The sequence below is a fragment of the Diorhabda carinulata genome, chromosome 4 (genome assembly GCF_026250575.1).
Source record: "Diorhabda carinulata isolate Delta chromosome 4, icDioCari1.1, whole genome shotgun sequence".
NCBI lineage: Eukaryota > Metazoa > Arthropoda > Insecta > Coleoptera > Chrysomelidae > Diorhabda > Diorhabda carinulata.
In genome coordinates, this window is record NC_079463.1 from 21,362,839 (window position 1) to 21,389,347 (window position 26,509).

Below are 26,509 nucleotides of genomic sequence, written 5' to 3' on the forward strand. Positions count from 1 at the left end.
AGTCATTGAAGACGATAATTTATCGAAACGCGTACCAAAGAGTGTAATTGTTAGTGTCGGTCTAGTGTAAGCAGTTCGGTATCAAAAACGAGAATGTATTATTCTATGAGTGTAGATACCGAACACACTTCCTCATTGACGTTGACATTGACAATCTAACTTTATAAACTGGTGCATAAAAACCTCGGGTTTGTTTTGTTTTAGTTTAAAAGTAATTTTTAAATGGCACACTTGAGTACTGCTGATGAACACGCTATATACGCAAAGCTAGAAGCACTTAAAGAAATAAGGTTGAATTTGAAACATTCTTCTACGCTTAAGAAAAAATTATAAAAAAATCAATATTTTCAGAGGCAAAACTATTCACCTAGAAAAATTGAAAGCTAGATTCATTTGCGAAATTGAAGCTCAAGACCAAGAAGAAAAATGTTTATCAGAATACAAACAAGAAATGGAATTATTACTTCAAGAAAAAATGTCACACGTAGAAGAATTAAGACAAATTCACGCTGATATCAATGCTGTAAGTTTTTAATCCAATTATTTAATCATGTTGCTTTTTACTTAAATTCATAAAAATTACGCATATAATGTTTTAAGAAGTTTTAAAAATTATATAATATTAAATAATTATTAAACTAGATTTTTTTAATATAGCATTTAAATAATCAATTACAAATTCTTCACGTAATTTGTTAATTAACAATATTGAATTAAACAACATTAGATGATTATTTAATTACAGATATATCTGTGTGCCATATGTAGTAGCTCTAGCGTTGCATCAGAATACAGATAAAAAAATTAATTAATAAATAACAAGATGAAATACCATACAAATATATTAATTTCATTTTAGCAAAAACATAAAGTATTGAATTGCAATTTTTATGAAGAATGATTGTTTTATAAAACATACGAGGGTTGTTCATAAAATAAGGTTCCCAATGAATTTTCAGAACAAAAAACGTGTTTATTGGTTTTTAATAAAACATGTCTAGAAATTTTAGACTTCCCTCTACTTTTCGATATAATCGACGTTTAAATCAATGTATATCTACAAGGGGTGTACCATTCTTTATGCCTGAGTCGTAGAAGTCTGCCGCCGCGTCGCGAAAACCTCTTCTTCAATTTTCCTTAGGTGGTGAAATTACTAGATTCTTGGTATTGGTACTGGTACTTGGTAGTGGTTATCTGTGTAATAATTGCTAAAAAAATATTTCTCAAAGAAAATTTTTCGATATTTGCTAAAATAATACAGAGTGCGGCATAAATCTTTCCTATGTATACCGCCGGGGCTTGTCTCTTTAAATTTGAGTCTCAATAAATCGCTTCACGGGAGACCAACGCCGTATTCTGTAAAAAAACAGTATATAAAAAGATATCCATCCAAATATATTCTTCTGGATATCGTGTGTCGTGGTAAGAGCGCGCAGAATAAATAATAAATTAGTGTGTATCAGACAGTAGGTGGATGATTCAACTGGACGACTGTATTGAGTTGTTTATTAACTTTAATTTACTGATTTACATCACTCAATAAGTCGTGTGACTAAGAAAAACACATTTTTTGCTGAAAATCGATTTTATTCATCAATTTAATCGAGCAATTCAATCATTCTAACGCTTCTCGATGCAGTGCTTGTTGAAGGATTTGTGTCTTTTGCCGCAAAATAAGCTTCAGTTTCAGCATTTTTTTCTTTATTTGAGCTGAATTTCGTTATAGTAGAGTCTGGATAACACTTTTGAAGCCATTACTGAGCTTTTATAGTATTTTTTCCATCAAGAAGTTTTGTAAATATCAAAAGTAGTTTTATTTAAATGGCCGTCACTTATTGCTGACCAATCGAAATGTCATAACATTTGACACAGTCTTTTGACAGTTGGTACTTCATAAATGTCATATGAATTTGACAGTAGTAGTGCCATCTGTGTGTGAGTCACACGTTTTATTGAGTTATTTGTTATATGAAAATTAACCAGGCAATTACAACAGATTATGTATTATTAATATCCATCATATTCGGATTTACTATCGATCAATCTACTATAATGAATTTATTCCACGTATCTTTAATCAGATGGTTAGTAAAACGGTTGTCAGATTATTGTGTTTACATCAGAAGACATTTGTGGGGGAGATAAAACATTTCACTGATTGATATATAAAAAAATTGATCATTTAAAAAATTATACGCAAATAACATTTTGTTATACACGAATAAAAAAAATCCACGCAGATGCCCAATACTTCAGTCATATAACACAGAAAATCAATTGAAATTACTTCTTTTATGTTCAAAACCACGGTACATTACACCTTCTCCGTAACCTTCGCTTCACCTCGTAGTTTTCATCATTAATCTCCGCTGGAGACGCGTGTGAATTAACCGAGATGTTCATGAATTATTTCCTCAATAGGCTAATGCCCAATTCTTCAGCCGTTCTTGTGGTAAGTTTGCCATCGATTTTCGACCTTTCGGGAAAGCGGAACACCATTAATTTACTTGGATCTTGGAGAGACCCTCATCCTTTAATTATTTGGGTAATTTTCCGCGGATTTTACCTTATCTTCTTTCTTCTTTAACCGGCGCTACGATGCTTCGAGAAACAGGACCTTCTTAACAATTGACCACCAATCCTTTCTGTACTGAGCATGGTGCGTCCAACGTCGAACCCCTAGCTGGATCAAGTCCGCCTCAACGTCCTCCAACCAGCGAATGCGCGGTCTTCCTCTCAGTCGCCGTCCTCCACTAAATCTGGCTCGCCATACATCTGTCTCAGCTCTTTTTACTTCTGATCCACCTGGCACCGTTCTCGCAAAAAGGGCCAAAAATTTTACGTTCCCTACACTTCTTCTGGACTGTCCAGAAGCATCTGTTCCTCTCTGTTCACAAAGCCCCAAGTTATTTGAATTGGTGGTACACATGGAAACGATGTTCTTTGACTTGAAAAGTGGGAGTTCTCCTTGAGGTTCTCATGTACATAGTTTTCTGTTCATTGATTTTGAGTCCTCTTGCTTCAGCTGCTCGCTCGAAATCCTCAATCGTTCCTGAAAGAGCCGAACTGGCTCGTGCCATGATGTCAACATCATCCACATAGGCGAGTTGCTGTGCGAGCCTATTGCAAATAATTCCTCCGAGATTCGTTGAGATGCACCTTCAAGTGAGAAATTGAACAGTGTTTAGATACCTTCACTTTGCTAGAGTCGTTCCTCCTTGACAATTCTAACCATACGCATCAGCTTCGTTGGGACGCCAAACATCACCAGGTCCTCATACAGCTGGTCTCTGAGGAAACGTCTAGGAACCTTGAATACCGTGGAAAAGGCGGGAAAAACCAGGTAATCGACGGTAATTCTCAGTAATTTTGAGTGATTTCGAAAATCGCGTCATCCAATCGAAACAACATGTTAAATATTCCTCGTAACTGGTATTTGTGGTTACCTAACATGAGAGCAAATTTCCAGACGAGGAATATATAGTGCAAAACACGAATCAGAAGCCATCATGTTAAAGATTCAAAACCGTGGAAAAGTTTTTGGTTAATTAACTACTATTGACTGAACTAGAACTCTTTCAGTCCTCATTCGAAGAACTAGAGTCAATCTTTGAAAATTTTCAAAGTGATTGGCCCCTAACTCCCATTATTTTATGGAGACCTGATTTCGAAATATACCCAATGGTTTCGGCTTCACGGATAATCCAGACTGCCGCTGGTACTGCAGACCACTTTATCTGATCTTTCGCAAGGATTTTAGAAACTGTTTCCAAATTTTTGGACAAATGCCCCTCAGCATTCAAATTAACAAAAACGTTTCCTTAATTCTAATAAGACTAACAACGAACAAAAAATCACAAGATTTGCTGAAAACTGAAAAACGAAAACTAAAAAAACAACAATCCTTGAAGACTTTGAAAAACATCTTGAAGCTGTAGAGCAATTTGATTTTAAACGTTTACTATACCAAATTTTTCGCACGTATATTCAAATATTTTGATCATCCCTCGTGTTATATCCGATGCAATAAACAAAGACTTTGTTTCCAATGAACGAATCGTATCAGTTAATTTATAAAATACGTTCTAAAAATAAAATTTTATACAAAATAATAATCAAGACAATATGGAGATCCGTTATGTATGAAGTGAACTTATAAATAGAAATTTTGAAACAATATAAAACAGGTGTGTCCATATGGTGTTGTTTCACAATTCAAAAATTTAATTCCCCGAAAACAGTTGGTTAAATCTACTACATTCCTATAAATATAAAGTTTGCTAGATAGCTCGGAAAATATAAACACGATAAATTTTATGTTCGCGTTTCTTAATTTACAAAATCTTCTACGAACATCCGTCTTGTTAGATAACCGGATAATCTAAGCCCGTTTTTGCCGTTCTGAAACATCCTATTTTCCAGTTGGTTTTTACGAATTAGGCAACGAAAATTATTGGTTGTTCAACACACAGAATGAATAGTCACTAACTTGAACATACAACCAATCAACACATCAACGAAATAATATATTCTACAAAACCCATAAAAGGAATTCCACTGATTTTAACGTTCACAGTAGTAATGATTTTATGTCTTGGTTAGCTTGAGTTTTTGTGGATAACAATAAAAAGATTTGCAGCTCGTTATAACAACAATAAGTCGTGTAACTAACACACAGATGGCGCTGCCATTTTGTCAAATCCATATGACGTTTATGAAGTACCAACTGTCAAAAGACTATGTGTCAAATGTCATGACATTTCGATAAGTCAAAAAATCTAAGTGAAGGTAGTTTTGTTTCAAAACAACAATTTCCTGTGTTAATTTTTAAAAAAAATTCTGTACAAGATCAGCATTGTCTTCAAAAGTGTTATTCGGACTCTGTCCTATCGGAAAGAACCTGAATTTAAACGTGATCGTACCGACAGCGACCATGAGAAAAATATTTTCAAAATGGGTGTCGCGTTTATTCACAACAAGTAGTTGATGATTAAGAGCAATGTTTGGACATGTTTACACGGGGTTAATCAGATTTTTTGCGTCGATATGTGACTATAAATGAAACGTGGATCCATCTCTTCACTCCGACATCAAAACGATCATTATCTGAGTGGACTGCAGCCGGTGAACCACGACTAAAGGCACACTTGTCAGCAGGGAAGGTTATGGTTTTAGTTATTTGGTATACTCATGGAATATTCTTCTTCTACTAACTTGAAAAGGGAGAAATAATCAATAGCAAATACTGCATTGAGCTGTTGGATCGTTTGAACGCAAAAATCAATAAGAAACGGCCTGATATGTCGAAGAAAAAACTACTGTTTCACCAAGACAGTACACCGAATCACAAGTCGATGGCAACGATGGTTAAATTGATCAAATTGCTTCCATATCCACTGAATAGTCCAGATCTATATCCCAGTGACTACTGGCTATTCGTTGAACTCATTACATTCTCATTTTAAGAAGCATTTGCTGAAACTGAAACCAAAAGTCGAAGATATTTTATCCACACACTGCTGTTGGTTTATTCCAGTCGAAAATCATCGCACGTGATTTAATTCCATTTTTTATCAAGTATTTCTAAATAACTCAATGGCCCTTGTATGACAATACGTTTTGAGTACATTTACTATTAAAAATGTCAATTTATGAGGTCAGATTTGACATATTCACATCGGTGTTGCCATATCTAATAAATTGAGTAGCAATCCTAGGTAAATAGCCAAAAGTAGTGATGATATCAAATTTAATGCAACAAATCAATTTCCAATAAGAACTTTCCTGTTATTTATATATTGTCGTCGTCGTTTTAGATGGAAGGAATCATAAAGCAAGCAGAAGAGAGTAAAACTCGTTCGATGACATCGGCAGTTCGTATACACGAAGAATACGTACCTTTAAAGCACGAAGTCGACAGATTACGAAGGGATTGTTTAGGATTAGGTCGACTTCCCGAATTACACGAAGAAGAAGGATCCGGTATCACTCCCGAGTAATAATTATTATTTTTTTTATTATTTTCGTTCTACTCTTCCCGAAGTTTTCTTCAATATCAAATTATTTCCTTACAGAAAAGTAACGCAACTTTACAACCAAACGAAACCGCACACTTCTTCTGTGTTTGCGAAAACTATCGATTGGAATAGGCCTTTGGGTCACGCTAATAATATAATAGGATCGATGGGACCGCCTCCGATACCTCCGACGTTTCTACCGCCGCCGAATCCCCTCAGGTTGGTGTCGAATAAACCTGATCATCATCGAGTTGGAGGATTGGCTGCGTCGCCGCATCCTGGTCCACCGACTCCTACCTTCAGGTACACTACACAAATTTATATTAAAATAGTCGGTTTATTGAAATTTTTGAAAACCTACACGATTTTTTTTGCATAATTTTGTAAATATTTTCAGAAATATTACAGTTGATTATTTGAGGTTATGTTTCGTATACTACTTGATATAAATGCATGAGTATTTTGATTTTGATTTCGTTTATTAATTTGAACTCGAATTTTTTGAAAAATTCGAGTTCCACGTCACGATCTACAAACTATTACCCCTTTCAGGTACATAAAGCTGAAATTAAAAAAAAATCAATTAGTGCGATTTATCCCGTTTTATCCGCTAGGTAGGACAAATTGGGGTACTGGATGTCAAAACAACGACATGTAATAAAAAAATTGAAAACTAATAGTCCCTGGGTCATCAGTGAAGTCGATTCATTCAGCACTTAATTGAGAAATCGGACCCAGGAGCTAAGGAAACGCGAGGAGTGGTTGTGACAGTCAAAAGAAGTCTCGAGGCAGCTAATTTTGATCCCAAATTAACGCATCTAGTCTACAATTAAACCGACCAACAATGGGAATCCGTTTTCTTCGAAAACGAAAGCAGAATGTGCTTGAATGGTAGCTATGGAAGAGAACTAGTCTACAAAAGACCTGGAGAAAGATCCGCGGAGATTTACCTAAAAGAAAACGTGACTTTTGGAGGAGGATCCTGGCGCTGGAACTTTGGGATTAACGGGAATCGATACATAGAAGAAATTTTATGGGATCTCGTCGTTCCTTACGCTGAAAACTTCATCATAAAACAGGACAAGGCCCGTCCATATACTGCAGGTTCCGCGCGGCAGTATTTACATCGAAATAGCCCCTGGACTTGAATCCTGTCGAGGATTTATGGTATGAACTTAAGAGAAAAATTCGGGCTAGAATCCTGCACTAATCACGAAATAAAACCTGAAAACTGCGTTTAGTGAAGAAAGAATTTTTCAGCCGCACTTGCCACAGATTCTCGACCTTTCGAGAAAGCGTTCATCTACTTGAGACTCGGAAAGGCAACAGACCTTCTCGCTCATGGCTCTAAAGGTCGGTTTATAAATGTTTGCGTCGCGAACGAGGGCGTCAGCGCGGGCGCTAGCGAAACGTTCAACGAATTGAGTTAAGAAACAATGAAATACCCTCCTTATAATCCCGATTCGTAGCCAAGCGACTATTATTTATTTGGTATTTGGCAAAATGTGATTAGAAAAGAATTAGTAGGTGGAATGTTTCGTGCGCGGATTGAGGTTTTTATGACGAGAAGAAGGCTTCCGGAGAAGTGACGAAAGTATATATAGTGCGACGGGGACTATCTAGAAAAAACTTCAGCTATGTAACTTGATAACCAAATTTTTTATAGCAAATTTCGGGTTCATGTTCGAACTACCCTCGTAATTGTTTTTTTTTTTCTGTAGACAGCAACCGCCGCCGATGAAATCGTGTCTAAGTTGCCATCAACAGATACACAGGAATGCGCCGATATGTCCGTTATGTAAAGCGAAATCTAGATCTCGCAATCCAAAAAAACCGAAAAAGAAAGATTTGCGTTAGACTTTTTCAATTTTTGACTAATCTAGTAATTTATTTTGAAAATTCAATAATTTGAAAAAAAAGTATAGGAACCTTTTTTTCCAACATTAAAAGTTCAATAAATCCATCAAAATTTACGTGGTTCATGCCGAACTTACACTATTTCTCCTCCTTTTTTTTATTTATTCTGATTAGACACATTCAAAATTTTGTAACTCCAAATTTAAGAAAAGAAAATGTTGGAAAAAATATCTCTACTTTCAACTACGGAATTGTAAATTTATTATTTAAAATTGTGTGAGTCGTGTTAGGTATTTTTATAAACCCTTGAAAAAAAACCGAATATTTCATATTACAAACTGTATAAATTAACGTTATGCACTTCAAATTCCCCCGACTATCTAAAAAAGTTCGAAATTTTCTAGCAATTTTGATTATTTCAATCAAATTGTCAAATTCTACGCCTTCTCGTAGATTCTAATTAATTTCGAAGACATAGACGGTTCATTATCCGTATCCGGTTTATCCGCTACGTGTGTTACAGTCCTTAGTATTAGAGGATCGGTTCATTAACTCGCCAATTGTGTAACGGTCTTTAATATTGAAAAAATTGGTAATTATCCTCTGCCGAACGACTCAATACGTGTGTAACGAGCCTTAATATCATATATATTTCGTTAACCGTGTGTAACGGTCATTAATATTGAAATATATTTGCTGGGCCACTTAATACGTGTGTATCGAGCCTTAATATCATATATATTTCAATATTTCGTGTATAATGGCCTATAACTTCAAACAAAATACTTTTAATAACTCGCAAAGTGTGTAACGGTCCTTAATATTGAAATAATTGGTAACTATCCTCTGCCGGACGACTTAATACGTGTGTAATGAGTTTTAATATCATATATATTTCGATATTTCGTGTATAATGACCCTTAACTTCAAACAAAATAAGTTTAATAACTCGCAAAGTGCGTAAAGGCCATTAATATTGAGAAAATTTGTAATATACTCGATCCCGTGGTGCCCTTTAAGTCAATTTTGTCAGTCAGGGCGTTTAGCAGCTCAGCTCTACTCCCGAAGACAAGTTCGAAGGGTGTATAGTCATGATATATACTGGGGGTCGTATTGTAACAGAAACTATAAAATTTTATCCATTTGTCCCAGTCAGTGTGTGTATCGTTAACGTACATCCTAACATACTCGTTGAGTACCCGATGATTTCTTTCACAGCCACCTGTACTCTGGGGATGGTACGCGGTGGAGAATTTTTGTTCGATATTAAGTAGTCTGCAAACTTGTTCTAACACTTCGTTTTTGTACTCCCTTCCCATATCAGTCCTTATCTCGCGCAAAGGACCGTAAATTAAAATCAAGGTTTCAACTATGGCCCGTGCGATAGTTAAGGCATCTTTATTGGGTACCGGTGTTATAACAATATATTTTGTCAATTCGCATTGAGCTGTAACCGCGTAACAATTTCCGTCCGATGTCTTAGGAAATGGTCCTATGGTGTCTATACACGTAATATCGAATGGCCGTTGAGGCGTCGGTGTGAGTACCATCGGTTCCCTATGGCCAATTTTACTTTTATTCATGTGACACTTTTGGCATGATTTGACATAGTTGGCTACGTCTTCTTCTTCTTCTTATTTTAAGACTGTGTCTTGTGTTTTCAAAGAGGCAGCCTAAGTTGTGACTGCGAGGACCAGCTCTCATACCAGCGCTTTGGTGGTCTTCCAGGCGGTCTACTTATATTGGGTCTCTCTTCCTTTGCGATTTTCGCCAGTCGATCGTTGTTCATTCTATTGACATGATCTCTCCATGCTCTTCTTCTAGTTCTGGCCCATCTCACTATATCCGGAACGTCACACATTCTTCTAATTTCATTGCTCCTTATTCTGTCTCTTAGTGTTTTCCCTGTGATTGAGCGTAATGTCTTCATCTCGGTCGTTCTAATAATCCGCTTAGTAGTTGTAGTCTCCGCCCTCGTTTCTATGGCGTATGTCATTACTGGTCTGACACAAGTTTTATATATCCGTGTTTTGCTTTCGATACGTAAAAATTTATTCCTCCATATCACGGTTCGAAGGAATCCTGATATCCTAGATGCTGCTGTTGTTTGCGTTTTGACTTATTGTTTCAAGTTCCTATTGCTCGTGATGTTAACCCCTAAATATTTAAAAGACATAACCTGTTCTACACTTTTATTATAAATTGCCAGTTTGCATCTTCTTGGTTCTCTCGCTATTGTCAAGGATTGTGTCTTTTGTTTCGATATGATCATATTGAATTTTCCTGCAACTGTTTCAAATCTGTGTAGCAGTTTTTGCAGATTATCCTCATCTTCGGATATCACAACCGCGTCATCAGCGTAGCAAACTCATGTTTTCCCATTCTGTATCCTATGCCTGCCGTTTTGATTTCTTTTATGATTTCGTCCATTATAATGTTGAAGAGTATAGGGCTGAGACTATCTCCTTGTCTGATCCCTGTTGATACTGGCATTTTACTGGAGAGTTCGTTGTTTACTCTTACATATGTGCTATTTCCGTTGTTCATGTCCCGAATGATGTCTATTGTCCTTTGGTTTACGCCTCGTTTTTTTAGTAGCTCAATGACGTCATGTAATCTCACTCTGTCAAATGCTTTTGTTAAGTCTATGAAGCACATAAACGCGGTGTTATTGTACTCTATGGCCTTTTCGGCAATCTGTCTTAAGATGAATATAGCGTCTATGGTTGATCTATTTTGTCTAAATCCCTGTTGTTCTTCGCTCATGCCGCTACTTGAGATTTCTTCTGCAATAATTTTTGTTAGTAATTTTGAAGTCGTGCTTAGGAGGCTGATCCCTCTATAATTATTTGGATCTTTCTTTTCCCCTTTTTTAAAGACGGGGATCGTTATGCTTACTTTCCATTCCTCTGGTACTTTTCTCTGGTCGTATATCTTGTTGAACATGACATGCATTTGGTCTATTAATTCATTGCTACCATATTTAAGAAGCTCGTTATTAATGTTATCCAGCCCTGGTGATTTCCTATTTTTCATCTTGCGCATTGTTGCTTCAATTTTGTCTTTTGATATTAATTGTTGTTGGATGTCTTCTCCTTCCCCAGATATATTTTCTTGTTTCTGTTCTGTGGATTGGCTTGTTATTATGTCACCGTAGAGTTCATGGAAATACCTTTCCCATTCTTTTAACGTTATTGTTTTCGTGTGGATACGACTACGTCCTTAGACATATTTTTCCAACGAAACTTAGTCCTAATTTTCTTTAAGAGTCGCTTCTGCCCGCAATGACCACCAAGGAGTGGATGATCATGGTACTCTGCGACATTTTTTTCTTTTTCGGCTTTATTTGTGATAATTGTAGGTTCATCATATAGTACTATATTCAAATTTTTCAACATAGTTTCGCCCTTTTATTTAAAATCATTAATTGTACACATAGTAAATATAGAATCCTTAATTTTTAATTTTAATTTCTTAATGTTATTTTTGCTAGCTAGAATTTCAAGCTGAAACAACAATTTTGCCAGAGAAAAGTTGTCGTTAACAAAATGTATTGTTTCTGTAGCGCTGATTTTGTCCTTTTGATCCAGAATTACTCTAAGATAATCTGGCTTAACAGTAAATTTTAAATAAGGGATATTAATCGTTATAAAATTGTCGGTGGTTTGAAACACTTGATCTATTATTTTGTGGGCTAGTTTTTTCGGCAATGGTCGAATTTGTATCTGGAGTACGCTTTGTCATTGAACGAGTTATAGCGAAAATTTTTGTAGATGTGGCAGAGATGTTTTTAAGATCTTCGACGTGAATACGAGATAAGGCATCTGCGCCTTCATTATCCTCACCTTTAATGTATTCTACCTCAAAGTCGTACTCTTCTAAGTTTAGACGCATACGTGTTAATTTGGGAGAGGGATCTTTCATAGTAAATAAATAAACGAGTGGTTTATGGTCCGATCTTAATAAAAATTTATAGCCAAAAAGATATGGCCTAAAATACTTAATTACCCAGTGCATAGCAGCCAATTCTTTCTCAATTGTGGCCTTGTTAATTTCGCCTTTTGTAAAAGACCTCGATGCATAGGCGATTGGTAGTTCGACTTCATTAAAATTTTGTTAAAGAATTGCTCCACAGGCCTGTTTGGAGGCATCCGTGGTTAAGATAAATTGTTTTCCAAAGTCGGGGTATTGCAGAATTTGAGGTTCTAAAAGGTAACTTTTTAGCTTTAAAAAGGAGTTTAGGCACTTTTCGGTCCAAACAAATTTCGAATTCTCTTTTGTTAATTTGTTAAGTGGAACTGCTAACTCGGCAAAATTTTTAATAAAGCGTCTATAATAATTTAAGAAGGCAATGAACCTTTTGACCTCATCGGCGTTTGTAGGTACTGGGTATTTGTTTATAATTTCGAATTTTGACTTGTCAGGTAAAATTCCATCGCTTGTAATAGTATGACCTAGATAAGAAACATTATTTTGAAAGAATTTACATTTGTTTGGGTTTAGCTTAAGACAATATTTTCTGCATAAATCAAAATCATTTTTCAAGTTACTAAGGTGATGACTTACAGAACAGCCTATTACAATGAGGTCATCCATGTAAAGGAAGGCTTTCTCTGGGGTTATTCCCGAAAATGCTATGCTCATCATACGAGCAAATGAGTTGGGAGACACCCTTAGACCGAAAGGTAACCTGGTAAATCTGAATGATCCCGCATTTGTACTAAATGAAGTTATGTTGCGCGAATTTTCTTGTATTGGAACTTGATGAAAACCGGCTTTTAAGTCTAAAGTGCTGAAATATTTTGCCCTTCCTAACCGATCTAGAATATCATCTATCATTGGTAAAGGAAACTTATCAGCCACTAATTTTTTATTGAGCAACCTGTAGTCCACAACTAGTCGCCATTTTTTATCTCCGTTATCAGATCTTTTGGGCACTAGTAAAATGGGACTATTGTAATTGGAAATAGAGGTTTCGATAATCGAGTCTTTTAATATTTTTGATATTTGTTTATTTACCTCTGAAATTTGAGAGTGAGGCATTCTATAATTTTTAACATAAACTGGACTTTGGTCAGTTAATTTAAATTGCTGTTTATAAAAATTATTAATTGTTAGACTATCATTCTCCAAACAAAAAATATCGTTATATTCCTGACATAGATTTACCGTTTCGGCTTTTGCAAAGTCAGGGATTTCACAATGTAATTCCTTCAATAATAACTTATTACGCTGGTCATCGGCATATTTCTGTGATACATGTAATATGTTAAAATTTTGCAGATTTTCAGTTTCAATTTTAAAGTTTTTAATTGTCACACTTTCCAATGTCGTATTTAAGACTTTAACAAATGGGCTGCTCGGGGACGCAATACTGTGGCTATAAAAACTCCAGGGGCCAATTCTTGGTTTGAGATAACTACGTCCGATTTTAGATTACATAATTGCTCTGCTTTTCTTATAACTTCGCAACGAGGTGGAATAATAAGAGTATCGTCATATGGGCTATTAAAAATTGGCAAAATTATTTGGTTATTATGAATCTGCACCGAAATAGTCCAATTTTCGTAATCTAGTATACATTTATATTTAATAATGAAGTCCTTTCCTAGTATACCATCTACAGGGATTGGAAAATCATTTTCAACTACATGAAAAATATGATATACCGAGAAGCCGTTAAGAAAAACTTTTGTACTGGTGGATGCAATGGAACTTGTATAGCCTTTGGTAACCCCTTTTATTCGGATGTTATGTGTCCTATTGACTATTTGCTCAGTCTCTTTTGAAGATAGTTATGTCCGCCCCTGTGTCAATAAGCAAAGTAACATCACGGTTACCTGTCATTTGGGTTTTAATAACTAAGAAATTAGAAAGTGAGAGGTCCACGTTAAATATATTTACTGATTCCCCAAGGGACACTGTTGGGGAAACTCTATGTTTTCCTGCTGAAACCTAGAGCCGTCAGGTTCTCAAACATATTCTCTAATATATCTACCGCCTGTTCCTCTCGCTCTAGAATAACTACGGTTAAATCTATTACTTTTACTCCTAAAGTTTCTGCCAGGCCCGCCCGGAGGATTTCTGGGGCCCGGGGCAAAAGCTGTCTCGGACCGAGAAAGCTTTTGCCCCGGGCTCTCCGAGACTCTCGGTGGGCCCTGTTTACATTTGGGTCTGATGGTGCTGGGGAGGGGATGGGGATCATTATGCGAAAAAGAAATTTTTTTGCCAATTGATTTTTTATTTTTTTAGTCGCATAATTATCGAAATTTCATTACTCCAATGAATCATAATCAAAATCGAACATATTTCAAATAATGTTTTAACTTAAAGGTTGCTATTAATAAGCACCTATTTTTTGTACTTTATTAGTTACTAGGTTTTTATTGAAATTTACATTTTTGTCTCTATATATCTCGAGCGCTGACTAGGATTATTTCATTTCATTGAGAAAGCAACTCTATTGATATATATATCTCTTCTAAATGAGAAATCGAAAACATCCCCTGATGAGGTCACAGTCAGCGTTCGAAATATATACGGAAAACAATGTTTAATTTAATTATTAAAAAAGATTGCAAAGTACAACTTAGAGAAGAACAACCAAAAAATTTTAAGGTATGTAAATATTTAAAAGCTGCTTATTTTCAAAGAAACATATACAGACCAAAACATAAATTTTTAGTTATTGGTGTTATTTTTTATTCTAGATTAAATCTATACAAATATATTAATGAATTGAAAAAATTAGTGGAAAAGTTAGTGCCAGAACCGGGAATTGCCGAATTTAAATATAATATATATTTAAATATATTTTAATTAAAATATAAATTTTTAGATTTGATTAAAAATTCAAAGGGTGAATAACATAATACATATAAGTTTAAAGTAGAATTTTATTTACAGCAAAAATAATGATAAAAGAAGCAAAACAAATTCAAATTAATATACACTGCATTTATCTATAATTTGACTTTTATTGCCTTTAATCTGGCAAAATCCTCTATCACTTCATCAAAACTGATTTTTCTTACTATATCATGTTCAATACTTAATATCATTGAGTGGTTAAGTCTATCTTCTCTCATTGCAGATCTCAGCCTGTTTTTTATGAGCGCCATTTTGCTGAAGGCTCTCTCACCAGTTGAAACTGAAACTGGTATTACAGCTAGTAACCGTAAGCAGATGCAAATTTGCGGTAATATATGTTCAAGGCCTTTTTTGGTAAATGTTGTTCAAAATATCAACTGCACAGTTCAAGTTTCCTTCTCCTGAGTTGATCACGCCATCTTTAAGTAGCTTAAAGTAAATGGTCAATTCATTTGCTAACTCATCCTTTGTAAGATCTCGTGGGTATCCGTTGACCAGATCTTCTGCTACACCCTCAACATGGAGTTGATTAAGTTGTAACGTGTTTTCGGTAGGATATATGATCGGTGTGAATACATCAGACAATTCTTTCATCTTCTCAGTTATTGATTTCATTTCCAAAGAGAGCAAATCTATGGACGGCAAAAAAACTTCCACTTTGAACCGATCTGTCACGTTGAAGCTATGGTCAGGTACCTCCGAATCATCAAAAAAACGTTTTCTTTTTTCTCCCTCTTGTCGGCTTAAATTCAGGCGATATTAGGAAGGTCGACGCAATTGACTTGGACTCTTCCAAAAACTTATCCCAACTACTCCTTATAGTTGCAATGTCCGAAATTAAGCCTTCCATTATTTTTGCAGAGTCCTTTACGGTAATCTTTGAATTTTGTAAGACTTTATTCCTTTCATCGATCACTTTCAAAGTTTTATACCAAATTGTGGTAAATAAAACAAATTCAAACGAGTTCATCCATGTAATCAAGGCATCAACGTCAGCCTGCGTTTCTGGTGGTAAGTTCGTTTCATCTGATATGCTGACCAAAGCATGAATAATGTCTTGATACCTTTTAGTGAGGGGACGAATCGCATCAACTCTAGCACTCCACCTTGTGGTTGAAACTGAATGGAGGGACACTCCGGTAGTTGTTTGCAAAATTTTCCATCTACTAGGACTCATTGAAAAAGTTTTGTACAACTTTTGAACGTTGCCGAAATATGACTTAACTTCTGTGCTCACTTCCATAGCATGAACGCGACAGAGATTTAAGGAGTGTGCGCCACATGGAGAAAAATAGGCTTGAGGGTTATCATTAAGGATTCTCGTTTTGACCCCCTTAAACTTTCCTGACATGTTCGAGGCATTGTCGTAGGCTTGGCCTCTGCATAACTGAAGATCTAAATGAGAATCTTTCAAAACAATCTTGATCTTGTTCGCTATGGCCTCTCCTGTTTTTTGATCAAAGTCAGACAGCTGGAGAAATCTTTCATAAACACCCCATAAACCGTCGTTTCGACTGATGTATCTTATCACGAAAACTAGTTGTTCTTTGTGGGAAATATCGGGTGTTCCATCAACAATTATACTAAAGTATAGTGATTCTTGAACTTCCCGAATGATACTTGATTTCACTTTATCCCCGCAGACTTTCAAAAATTCATTTTGGGTTCTCCGCGACAGATAATGAACTTGCAATTTTTTCCCAGACTCTTTAGCTCTTGCTAAAGTTGAGAAGACGGTTTAAAGACGCAATATTCACTTTTCTTTGTAGGGGAACATTTAGAAACTAAGCTGTACCTTTTGTAGGCTTAAAAAAACAAAGAACTAAACGGTTGAAAGAAAAAAAATCATTTCGCAAAATAAATAAACTGTGACAGTTTGACTGGATCCAAGTAAAATATGATTAATTATAATTTATAATATTAGTCTCAAACCATCTTTTCGCAAGTAAAATACGTTCCGGTAACTATGCACAAAATATTAAATCTAATTGAAATTGAAAGAGAAATTCACTTACCTGAAATAATAATACGTATAGGTAAGTACTCGCACAATAAATTCCCGTCAGCTGAGGATTAAACACTGCACACTACACAAACTGCCTGGTACTACTGACTAGTATTTGTTTAATGTTTACTGAGTGTTTAAAGTGGGGATGTTATTAACCGGCTATTTTGTATAAAATTCTGAGAGCTCGATACCTGGATGCAGAAAACCGGAAACTAAGTTCCGTGAAAATCCGAAGCCAAAGGCTCTTTATGTTAAAGCCGACTCTCAATAACTCGAACTTCGATAATTTGAAATTTTTGATAAATCAATGTCTTCATCTGGTAGCTTTGGTAAATCGAAAAAATGCCGTGTTTGATACTTTCAATAACTTCATATGCTTATCGTAATTAGAGGGGGAGAGAACCTTCAATAAATCGAACTAGGCCGCTTCCCTATAATTCGCATTTTTCCTAGAATGTTTTCATTCATTTTCCGAGTTATGATTACCTCCTAAGCCTTTTTACTTTATCTTCGAAATTTTCTCTAGTTTGTCACGATGAGTGAAAGCAACAAATACGTTATAACAGAACATAATATAATGTTATTCAACAAAATATTAGTTTTCTATCACTCCACATATAAAGTATTGTAATATTTTAAATATTAACTTCAAATTTGCATCATCAGCTTTTAAACAATAGAGAATTTAAATTTATATTATAAACATCCAATAAATTGATTAAAAAAAAATAATAATAATTTTTCCTTTGATTCGGGGGCCCCTCAGCATGGGGGGCCCGGGGCAAAGTGTCCCATCTGCCCCCCCCCCCTGTGGGCGGCCCTGGTTTCTGCTATATTGGTATTGGTTGTTGTTAGTATAAGATTGATCGTGAAATTGTCTATTTTGATGGCCACGAAAACGACTATTATGCGAAACCCTTGAACTCCTACGATTATTGTTATAGTGTCCTGAAAACTGACCCCTAAAATTTTGCCGTTCCATGTAGAGAACACTAGCGTTATCTTGAACATCTATTCCTACGAATTTAGTTAGTACTTCACGAGTGTTAGAAAAAGTGCCTGCTTCCATTATTAATTTGACTTTTTCGGACCTAGTATTAGATTTAATAGCTTTGACGACCGCATCAGTGCAATATATTTCTGCTGTATGAGCGGGTACTCCTTCACTAATGTAAGCTCTTCTTAAACTACCTATCAAGATTTCAATTTCTTCGGCGTATTTAACATTATCTTTATTTGTTTGTTTTAGGTTAAGAAGTTTAGAGTTAACTGATTTCGAGCTTTCGGTTTTTATATTGTCTTTAAGTTTTTGTATAATTTGGGTTAAGGTCACGTCGTTGTCGGTAATTAAGTCTCTAAATCTACCGCTAAGTTTTGTTTTGACGTAAGCCACTGCATTTGCCTCGTGACCTGTCGAATTTGCATTGAGCAGTGATAGCGCATCTAAAAATATCTGTAGCTTGTCTGCACTTCCGTCAAATTCATTCGATACTAGTTTACTAGCTAAGTTAAAAAAATCGATAATTGAAGTAGACATTTTTAAGTCTTTTAAGTCTCTGTCAGGCGTCAAGTCTTGATCTGAGTCAAATTCAATAGTTTCGTCTTTTATTTCGGGGTTTATACATTCAAGGCAAGAGCTAGGGATTTTATAATTTATACGTAAAACTTGAAATGATCTAACTACCCTATATCTAACCTTTGAAAATAGTTTCAATACTAACTGTTTTTGTTTATCATCCAATGACGGGAATATTTTCTTTACTACCTCAATGAATATATTATAGTTATAAATTAAATTTTGTAAAACTTCGTTTTTTACTCTACTTGATTTGGGGACTAATGTCTATAAAATTCTCTTAGATTCATTAATTATGATTGTTTTTATATCGGATAACCTTGTAAAGACACTCCCAATCAGAAGGCATAAATTAAAATAATTATATAAATACTACTAAAGCCCAATAAAATAACCTAGCACTGCTAACAAACGTAACTAATTTTTAAAAGATACCTAAATTTATTTTAAAACAGAGCGTTATCAAATATGTAGCTCAGGCACTAATATTATATCATAAATTTTAATTAATTATATATAGTTTATATTTGTTCAAAAAGAATTCTGAAATGTGATAAATTGTCCATCCGTCAACGTTCCATAAAAAATACTAGAATCATATACCAGCTCCAGCGTTGCGTTGTGCAGAATCTCTTTTTTTTTGCCTGGGATTATTATCTAAGTATACTGCTACTCCTTGTACGATGTATTGCCACCCCGGTTGCTACTGGTCCACACTCTCCATCTGACACTTCCGTTAAACATCAGCGGTAGTGGCCTGTGATCTTAAAACCATACTTCGCGAAATGTCTCGTTTTAAACCTCTGCGGTAACCGTTTCTAAGCTGTAGTCCTACTATAACTAGCAAACTGAACGTAATAACGTACATAAGCACCCTTATGTCGGTAGGCATTTGCAAAAGGTCATCTTCCACAATGAAGTTAGAATTGACTACACCACTGCTCGCAACTTCACTTTCTTTAGAGTTTTTAGTACCCATTTCGAATTGGAAAAAAGTCACTTAAGTTCACTTTTAACATTCATCTGAGAACTTTCCCGAACACGCGTAACTACGAGCATCTCATACGCGTCCTTAATATTGACCAAATAGGTAACTACCCTCAGCCGGACTCAATACGTGTGTAACGAGCCTTAATATCATATATATTTCGATATTTTCGTGTATAGTGGCCCTTAACTTCAAACAAAATACGTTTAATAACTAGCAAAGTGTGTATGGTCCTTAATATTGAATAAAATATATATTTCGTTAATTGTGTGTAACGGTCATTAATATTGAAATATATTTCAATTAATGTTTGCTGGGCTGTTAACTGTTAATTATCAATCACTGATTAACTCGTGTGAACTGTCCCTAATATAATTACAACTTATAATTCAGCATCGTAATGAAGTTTAATGTTAATGTAACGGCAAATCTCAAATTACGTGAGTATGTGGTCCTAATAAAGATGCGGTTAAATATCCGTCGATCGCCGGCAACATGTGTCGACCTTTAGTATTGAATTTCCAAATTTTATTATACATATCATTTCTTATTTTAAAAAAAAATTAATGCATTAAACTGTTGTTATATATGAAATATTCAGGTTAATAATTATTTACTAATATACAGGTATATGTAAAATTATCCTATTATTTATTTTTTAATTTTTTTCATGTTAAATTGTGTATCAGTCTTTTGATTATTGAATTGATGTTGTATTTGTTTTTGAGGAATAAAAAGTGATTTTATCAAGTCTATTCATTTCTAAAGGTTAACTTTCCTTTAATTATAAACTTGAAATTTATTATAGTCCAGGAAAATTAGTTTAATTTCAGTATAATTCAGTATAAACGTCGAAGATTCTTTCGAAAAATTTGGACTTGTTTAACTGAAATGGGTTGAAATAAGGGTAAAATCGAAAAAAATACTTCAACTTATATTTTATTTAGATAAAAATGATCACAAAAATCAGCGATAAAAAACATCGTAGTTATAACGAGTAGTAGCTAAATAGGCATTTGTAGGGTTCACGCCAGCATGGCGACAGCGAAAATTGTCGCCAAATCATCAAGAAATGTCGCCAAAATCATACACATCGACGACAAATTTGTCGCCCAAAATATTTTTAAAAAAACCTATGTTTTATATTTACTGTGCTGTTTTTGCATAAAAGAATTTATATATGCCGTAAAAATATGTATAAAAGTGTGTGTAGCATGCATATGTTAATTTTTTTACTTTTGTCTACCACGTTATATTTTTGGACCACTAAATCATAACTTAGGTGGTCCTTTTGAACCACTAAATTTTCATTGCTGGTGTGAACCCTAGGCATTTGAATAAATTATTTCCGCAATGGTACAAAAAGAACGAAAATTCGAAAAATTAAAAATTGATCTGATTACAAAATGTATGTACAAAAGTTAAGGTGATTATTGTGTAGTGACAATTTTTCAAATGCTTAATTTAGAAGACATAAAATGAGTTAGAAAAATGCATATAATCATATTGTCACAAAGTTAATGCCCAAATTATATCAAATTTAAAATAAAAAGTTTGATAAAAGTAACCGTTGAAGAAAAATTGGCCAAAAAACCGTTTATAATAATAGTTTTATCGATACAAGTATCATAGGGGAAGTTTTGAATAAAATATTCCCAAAAATCGAAAATATTCCATAGAAATTTTGGAAAAAAAGGAAATTTTGTAGCCAAATTTATGGGTTTCAATAGGTTTTATTGAGACATTTCCTTTTCATAGTTTCACGAAAAAAAAAATTGAAAAAAAACGTTACGTTAGCAAATTTCATTTTTCCCCTTAATTTTTCCACAAAAATGGAAAATTGTGGGAAGAATTTAAAGAAAAACTACAAGAATGGACCTAAAGTGGAAAATTTCCACATAATATTTTGCCACTAAAAAGAAAATTAAAACTTGATTCCAGTTTTCCTAAAATTTTTCTACTAAAAATGGGAAATTATAAGTGAAATCCAAAGAAAAACTACAAAAATGGACTCAAAGTGGAAAATTCCCACATAATTTGAAAAATCTAAATTTTTCAAACAGTTTCTCCCAAATTTGTCCACAAATAGTGGAAATTATAAAGAAAAACTACAAGAATCGCCTACAAGTTTCCAGTTTTTCCCATTTTTTGAATAATAATATTGAAAATTTTGAGAAAAATCTGATAAAAAGTTACAAAGATGGCCCTAAAGTAGAAAATTTCCTCAAATATTTGGTCACCATAGAAAATTGAAGATCAGATCTGGTTTCTTTAAAATTTCTCTATCAAAAATTGTAAATTATGAAGAAAAACTACAAAAATGACCATTAAGTGGAAAATTTACAAAAAATATTTTATCACCATAGAAAATTTCAACTTGAATAAAGTTTTTCCCATGGAGAAAATCTACAAGAATCGACCTAAAGCGCAAAATTTTTTGTCGTCATAGAAAATTGAATCCAGTTTTCCGCATATTTTCTCATAAAATATGGAAAATTATACATGAAAACTGAAGAAAAACTACCAGAATCGCCCTAAAGTGGGAAATTACCGCATCATTCAGAACTTTTTACCCAATGTTTCCCAAATTTTCTCATAAAATATGAAAATCATATGTGAAAACTAAAAAAAATACAAGAGTCGCTCTAATGTGGAAGATTTCCACAATATTTTGTTACCATACGAAATTAAGTCTCAAATGTGGTCTTTTATAAATTTCTCCATTAAAAATTAAAAATTATGAAGAAAACTAAAAAATGGCCATTAAGTGAAAAATTCTTATAAATATTTTGTCACCTTGAAAAATGCAAGTTGAATCAAGTTTTCCCCAAATTATTTTGAAAATTGAAACTTTTATTCCAATTTATTCCACAAAACTATGAAAATTATAAAGAAAAACTACAAGAATCACCATAAGGTGAAAAATTTCTTCATAATATGTTGTCACCATTAAAATTGAACTTGTAATTAATTTTTTCTCAAATTTGTCCACAAAAAATTAAAAACTATAAAGAAAAACTACTACAATCGATCTAAAGTGGAAAATTTCCACCATATTTGGTCACCCTGAAAAAACTACTGTAAAATCTGAATGAAAAATAAAAAAATTCGTCCAAATATAAATTTTTCGCAAAATATATTGACACCGAACATCGAACCAAAACTTTTGAGACATACATTATTCATAGACTACACAGCGTTTGAGAAAAACAAACAGAACAAACTAGAATTTTTCCAACAAGTCCCCTGTAACATATTATTCAAAAAACTTCCACAAAAATCACATTAAAAATCAATTAAATTTCACATCAAAACACGTTCCGTTCATTTTTCACTTCGCCACTGAGTATATAACTCAACACACTAAACCATTTTTTTTATTGCGCACTAATTTACGTAAAAAACGCACCGAAACCGAACGCCTGTTTCATACCGTCCCAATAGTACCTCTGCCAATTATCCTTGGTGACGCTCAATTCACCTGTTGGAACGCCTACTTGTTCCAATGTTATTTCTGTATGGTCACTCTGTAACAAAAAAAATATACATCCTCATTCGTCCAAAATTTGGTCATAAACAAGATTTAGATCCTCAATTGTCCAAAAATTGGTCACAGTGGCTGTATATTTGTTTTTTTTTTGTTAAAATTGTTAGTGCACCCTGTAATTTTTTATAATATTCACCTTTTGGTCTATCGTAATGGTAACAGTGGAAAAATGTCCGCTGGCCCATTGTTTATACCTCCAAGATTGTACTATTTTCTTACATGGTATCAATTCTTCGAATTTTCCGACGATATTTCCGCCGAATAATTCGAATTTTCCACCTTTGACCGGTTCTAATTTTACGCTACCCCTCGTAAAAGCTGTCACCATTTCTATTCTAGTCATGGCGTCATAAAATTCCTGAAAATAAACTTAATTATGCCATAAATCGAAAAGGGGGGCTCGAATTTTGATTTGATTATTTTTAATTTAGAACAAATTGATAAAAATTACTACAAATATATCGAATAAAGTAATAGAAATATTAAGAAAAAGGTAACATATAGAAATGATTGTTTTTTTTAAATTATCAAGAAATTTGAAAAAATTGATGTTTTATTTAAAAAAAAATATCCAGAGTATATTCAATTTTAATTGAAAATTTATGTGAAAATTTAAAGAATAATAAAATTTGAAAAATATGAGATCAGAAGGAAAAATTTCAACACAAAATCAATATTAAATTATATTCGAAAATTGGTAAAATTAAAAATACAGTCCTAAATGAATTAATAACGTTCAAATGTATGAATAAATTAATTTTTAATATACCATAAAATTAAATATTGAAAAAACAAAAATACCTGAGCAGTACATTGAAACTTCTGAGTTTGTTTAAACGACGTAGTGTCAATTTTCAATCCTATTTGTTTGTTGACGTCAATCGTCATTGGTTCAATATTAATTTTTTTATTGAATCCGCTCGTTAATGTCGTTACTGTTTCTACTTTTTCCGATCCCTTTTTGGGAAGAATCATACCTACATAATATTAAAATTAATGCTATTTTCATAAAAACAAATAATATAATCATCAAGACTAGAGACTACGATAAATTAAAAAAACTCACCTTTGGAAAATTCTTCCTTCAAACCCGAGATGTATTTTGAAAGCTGATTTCGAATTATTTGTTTGCCATATTTAATCATAATCTCCTTCAATTTAAACCCTTCTTCGTCTTCATCAGTTACACTAATTTGTATCTGAAATTTAAATCACTCAATATACTAATAAAACTATTGACATTTTCACCTATATATTACATAAAGGTCGAAACTTCAATATTTTTACCAATTTTTAAAAACTAATTTTTAAAATATATAAAAATGTCCAAGAAGTTGATAGAATCTATACTTCTCTACACTTGGCAAAGAAGTTATAAACGATCATTTTCAAAAAATTGTGTTTATAACTTTCAAAATCGTAAAACCACATGAAATTTTCAAATGAGATATCTGCTTTATTATTTTTCATGAACCCCTCGTAGAAAAAACAAAGATTTGAAAAAAACTCGGGATTTTCTTGATCCCAAACAAACGAGGTGACTACAATAATATAAACTTACCATTAAAATAGAGGTCAGTCATTTTTTTTTTCAATTTTAAAATCAAAAAAAAATTATTCTAAAGGGAAAAATTCTAAGCTAAGAATTTCACGAGTGATTAATGGATTGTTTACAACACAATTTTCAAAGACACAAAAACGAATCAACAGATTAATTTTTCATCACTATAACATGCTTTGATCATACCTCTAATTGAAAACCACATTTCAAATTCATTTATATCTCTAACAAACGTGAAATTAATAAATCCAGAATACAGATCAAACTATTATTGTACTTTCTTCTAAAAAACTCTTTTCTAGGTGAAAATATGAATCTGGGATCAAATTTGATCCCAGATAAACTGTTATAGTTTTTAATATTTTGGTATCGTTTTTTTTTCAATATTTTGTATTCTCTTCATATTGCAAACACCAAAGAATTCATACATGATGCATTTCTACCACCGAATTTAACTAAAGTTACAGTTCATGACTTTTTTCACCAATTGAACCATCATAAGAATTTTTGCTGATAATACGGTGATACTAGCAACCCATGAATAACCAGCCATAGCGTCCAACGTCCTTCAAAGACAATTACATAACAGACAAAGCTAAATAAGTGAAGAACCAAAAGTAACTTCCAGTTTCATTCAATAACACACAAATTCCACAAGTTTCCAATAAATATTGCATCTAAAGACAAGACAATCCTGAGGTTTGGATTATCTAAAGAAGCCAAAACAAAATTCTAAATATGATAATAATTGCCCCCCGGTATGTATCAAACCAAACTCTTCATGGAAATTTAAAAATTCCCTATATACAAGAAGTTAAGTACAAAACACTACAACAGACTAGAGCTGCAAATAAATCCCTTACTCTGTCCACTCTTTGAGCCCCAACGGGACAGAAGACTTAGAAGAAACTGGTCCCCTAATCTGAAAGATGGTGAAGAGGTCCTACCACTGGAGATGACCACAACACGCTAATAGACACAGTTTTTATCGCTAATAAAACAAAATTATGATAAAAACATTTTTTTTGTTAATCATTCTCTTATTTATGATAATAAAATGATCGTTAATTTCCTTCTCACTCCATTTTCCTGTTTCATTGGTTTGTTATATTTCTCATCTTCATTTATCAATCATAAAAATTGTAATAAGAAAATTTATCCAACTTTGTAGTGAATTGTGAAGAATAAAATCCCATAGATCCAAAAAATTTTGAATTGTAGTAAAATCATAAAAACATGAAAATTTAGTAATTTAAACGAAAATTATAGTGAAATTGACCACTTTTCTATAAAAAAATAGTGAAGAAAGACTTACATCTAAATCAGATACATCATTTTCTTCAGATAAATTGGGTATTTTAATTTTTCCTTTAAATTGTCTATCGGATCCATTCGTAAGCTTTCCGGACCAATTAAGAACTAAATTCCATTCATAAAAAAATATGAGTTTCCCCTTTCGGTTATTAGCAGATGCTTCACCATCTAACCTATCTACTCCTTTGATAAATAAATCGGCTTCACTACTATTAACCTGAAATTAATATAATTAGCTGAAATTATGAATAACTTTAATAATATTACCTTTATTTCTTTAAATAACTCTTTGATACGATCCTGAGACCAAGGCCCAGCGTTTTTTTCCGTCCAATGCCAATTGTTAACGTTAGTGGCATCAGGTCTCTCTTCAACAATCCATCTGGGATCTCCTTCGCCCCATTTAGCCATTTTTATTGTAAATATTAATCAAGAAATCACAGATAAAATAACTGGAAAGGAATAAATTATATATAATACTGTTATGTCAAAAAACATGTGAGAAATTTATATGTAATTGAATTTGGTTATGTTATTATTAAACGGCATCGACAATTTAACATACTTAAAAAAATAAATTAAATGTACTTACTATCTCAGTTATTCGATCAAATTAACACTTGGTGTTAAGATTTCAACTCTAGAAAATTTACTCTGGAGAATTCTAGAATTTTACAACTTCCCAATAGGTTTCAAGTCAAATTGACGTATAAATTCGAATCCATCAGATACTTCCCCTGAAGAAACCTGTAATTTTTCAAGTTTAATTAA

At 33.4% G+C, this 26,509-nt stretch overlaps 2 protein-coding genes across 2 annotated transcripts; one reads left to right on the forward strand and one right to left on the reverse strand.

Annotated features, from left to right (window-relative positions):
* Positions 1-143: 143 nt before the first annotated feature.
* Positions 144-20,067, forward strand: LOC130892639 (zinc finger C4H2 domain-containing protein). The gene is made up of 5 exons (XM_057798151.1): positions 144-290; positions 352-523; positions 5,817-5,995; positions 6,075-6,320; positions 7,739-20,067. Exons 1-5 carry the CDS (start codon positions 223-225, stop codon positions 7,872-7,874), a joined length of 801 nt encoding a protein of 266 aa, XP_057654134.1. The 5' UTR covers positions 144-222; the 3' UTR covers positions 7,875-20,067.
* Positions 20,068-20,242: 175 nt separating this feature from the next.
* On the reverse strand, positions 20,243-26,468 carry LOC130892281 (activator of 90 kDa heat shock protein ATPase homolog 1). Its single transcript, XM_057797615.1, has 7 exons — positions 26,331-26,468; positions 26,006-26,190; positions 25,740-25,955; positions 23,930-24,062; positions 23,665-23,840; positions 23,000-23,221; positions 20,243-22,843 (listed from the first exon to the last, which is right to left on the reverse strand). Exons 2-7 carry the CDS (start codon positions 26,147-26,149, stop codon positions 22,709-22,711), a joined length of 1,026 nt encoding a protein of 341 aa, XP_057653598.1. The 5' UTR covers positions 26,150-26,190; positions 26,331-26,468; the 3' UTR covers positions 20,243-22,708.
* Between the last annotated feature and the right edge of the window lie 41 nt (positions 26,469-26,509).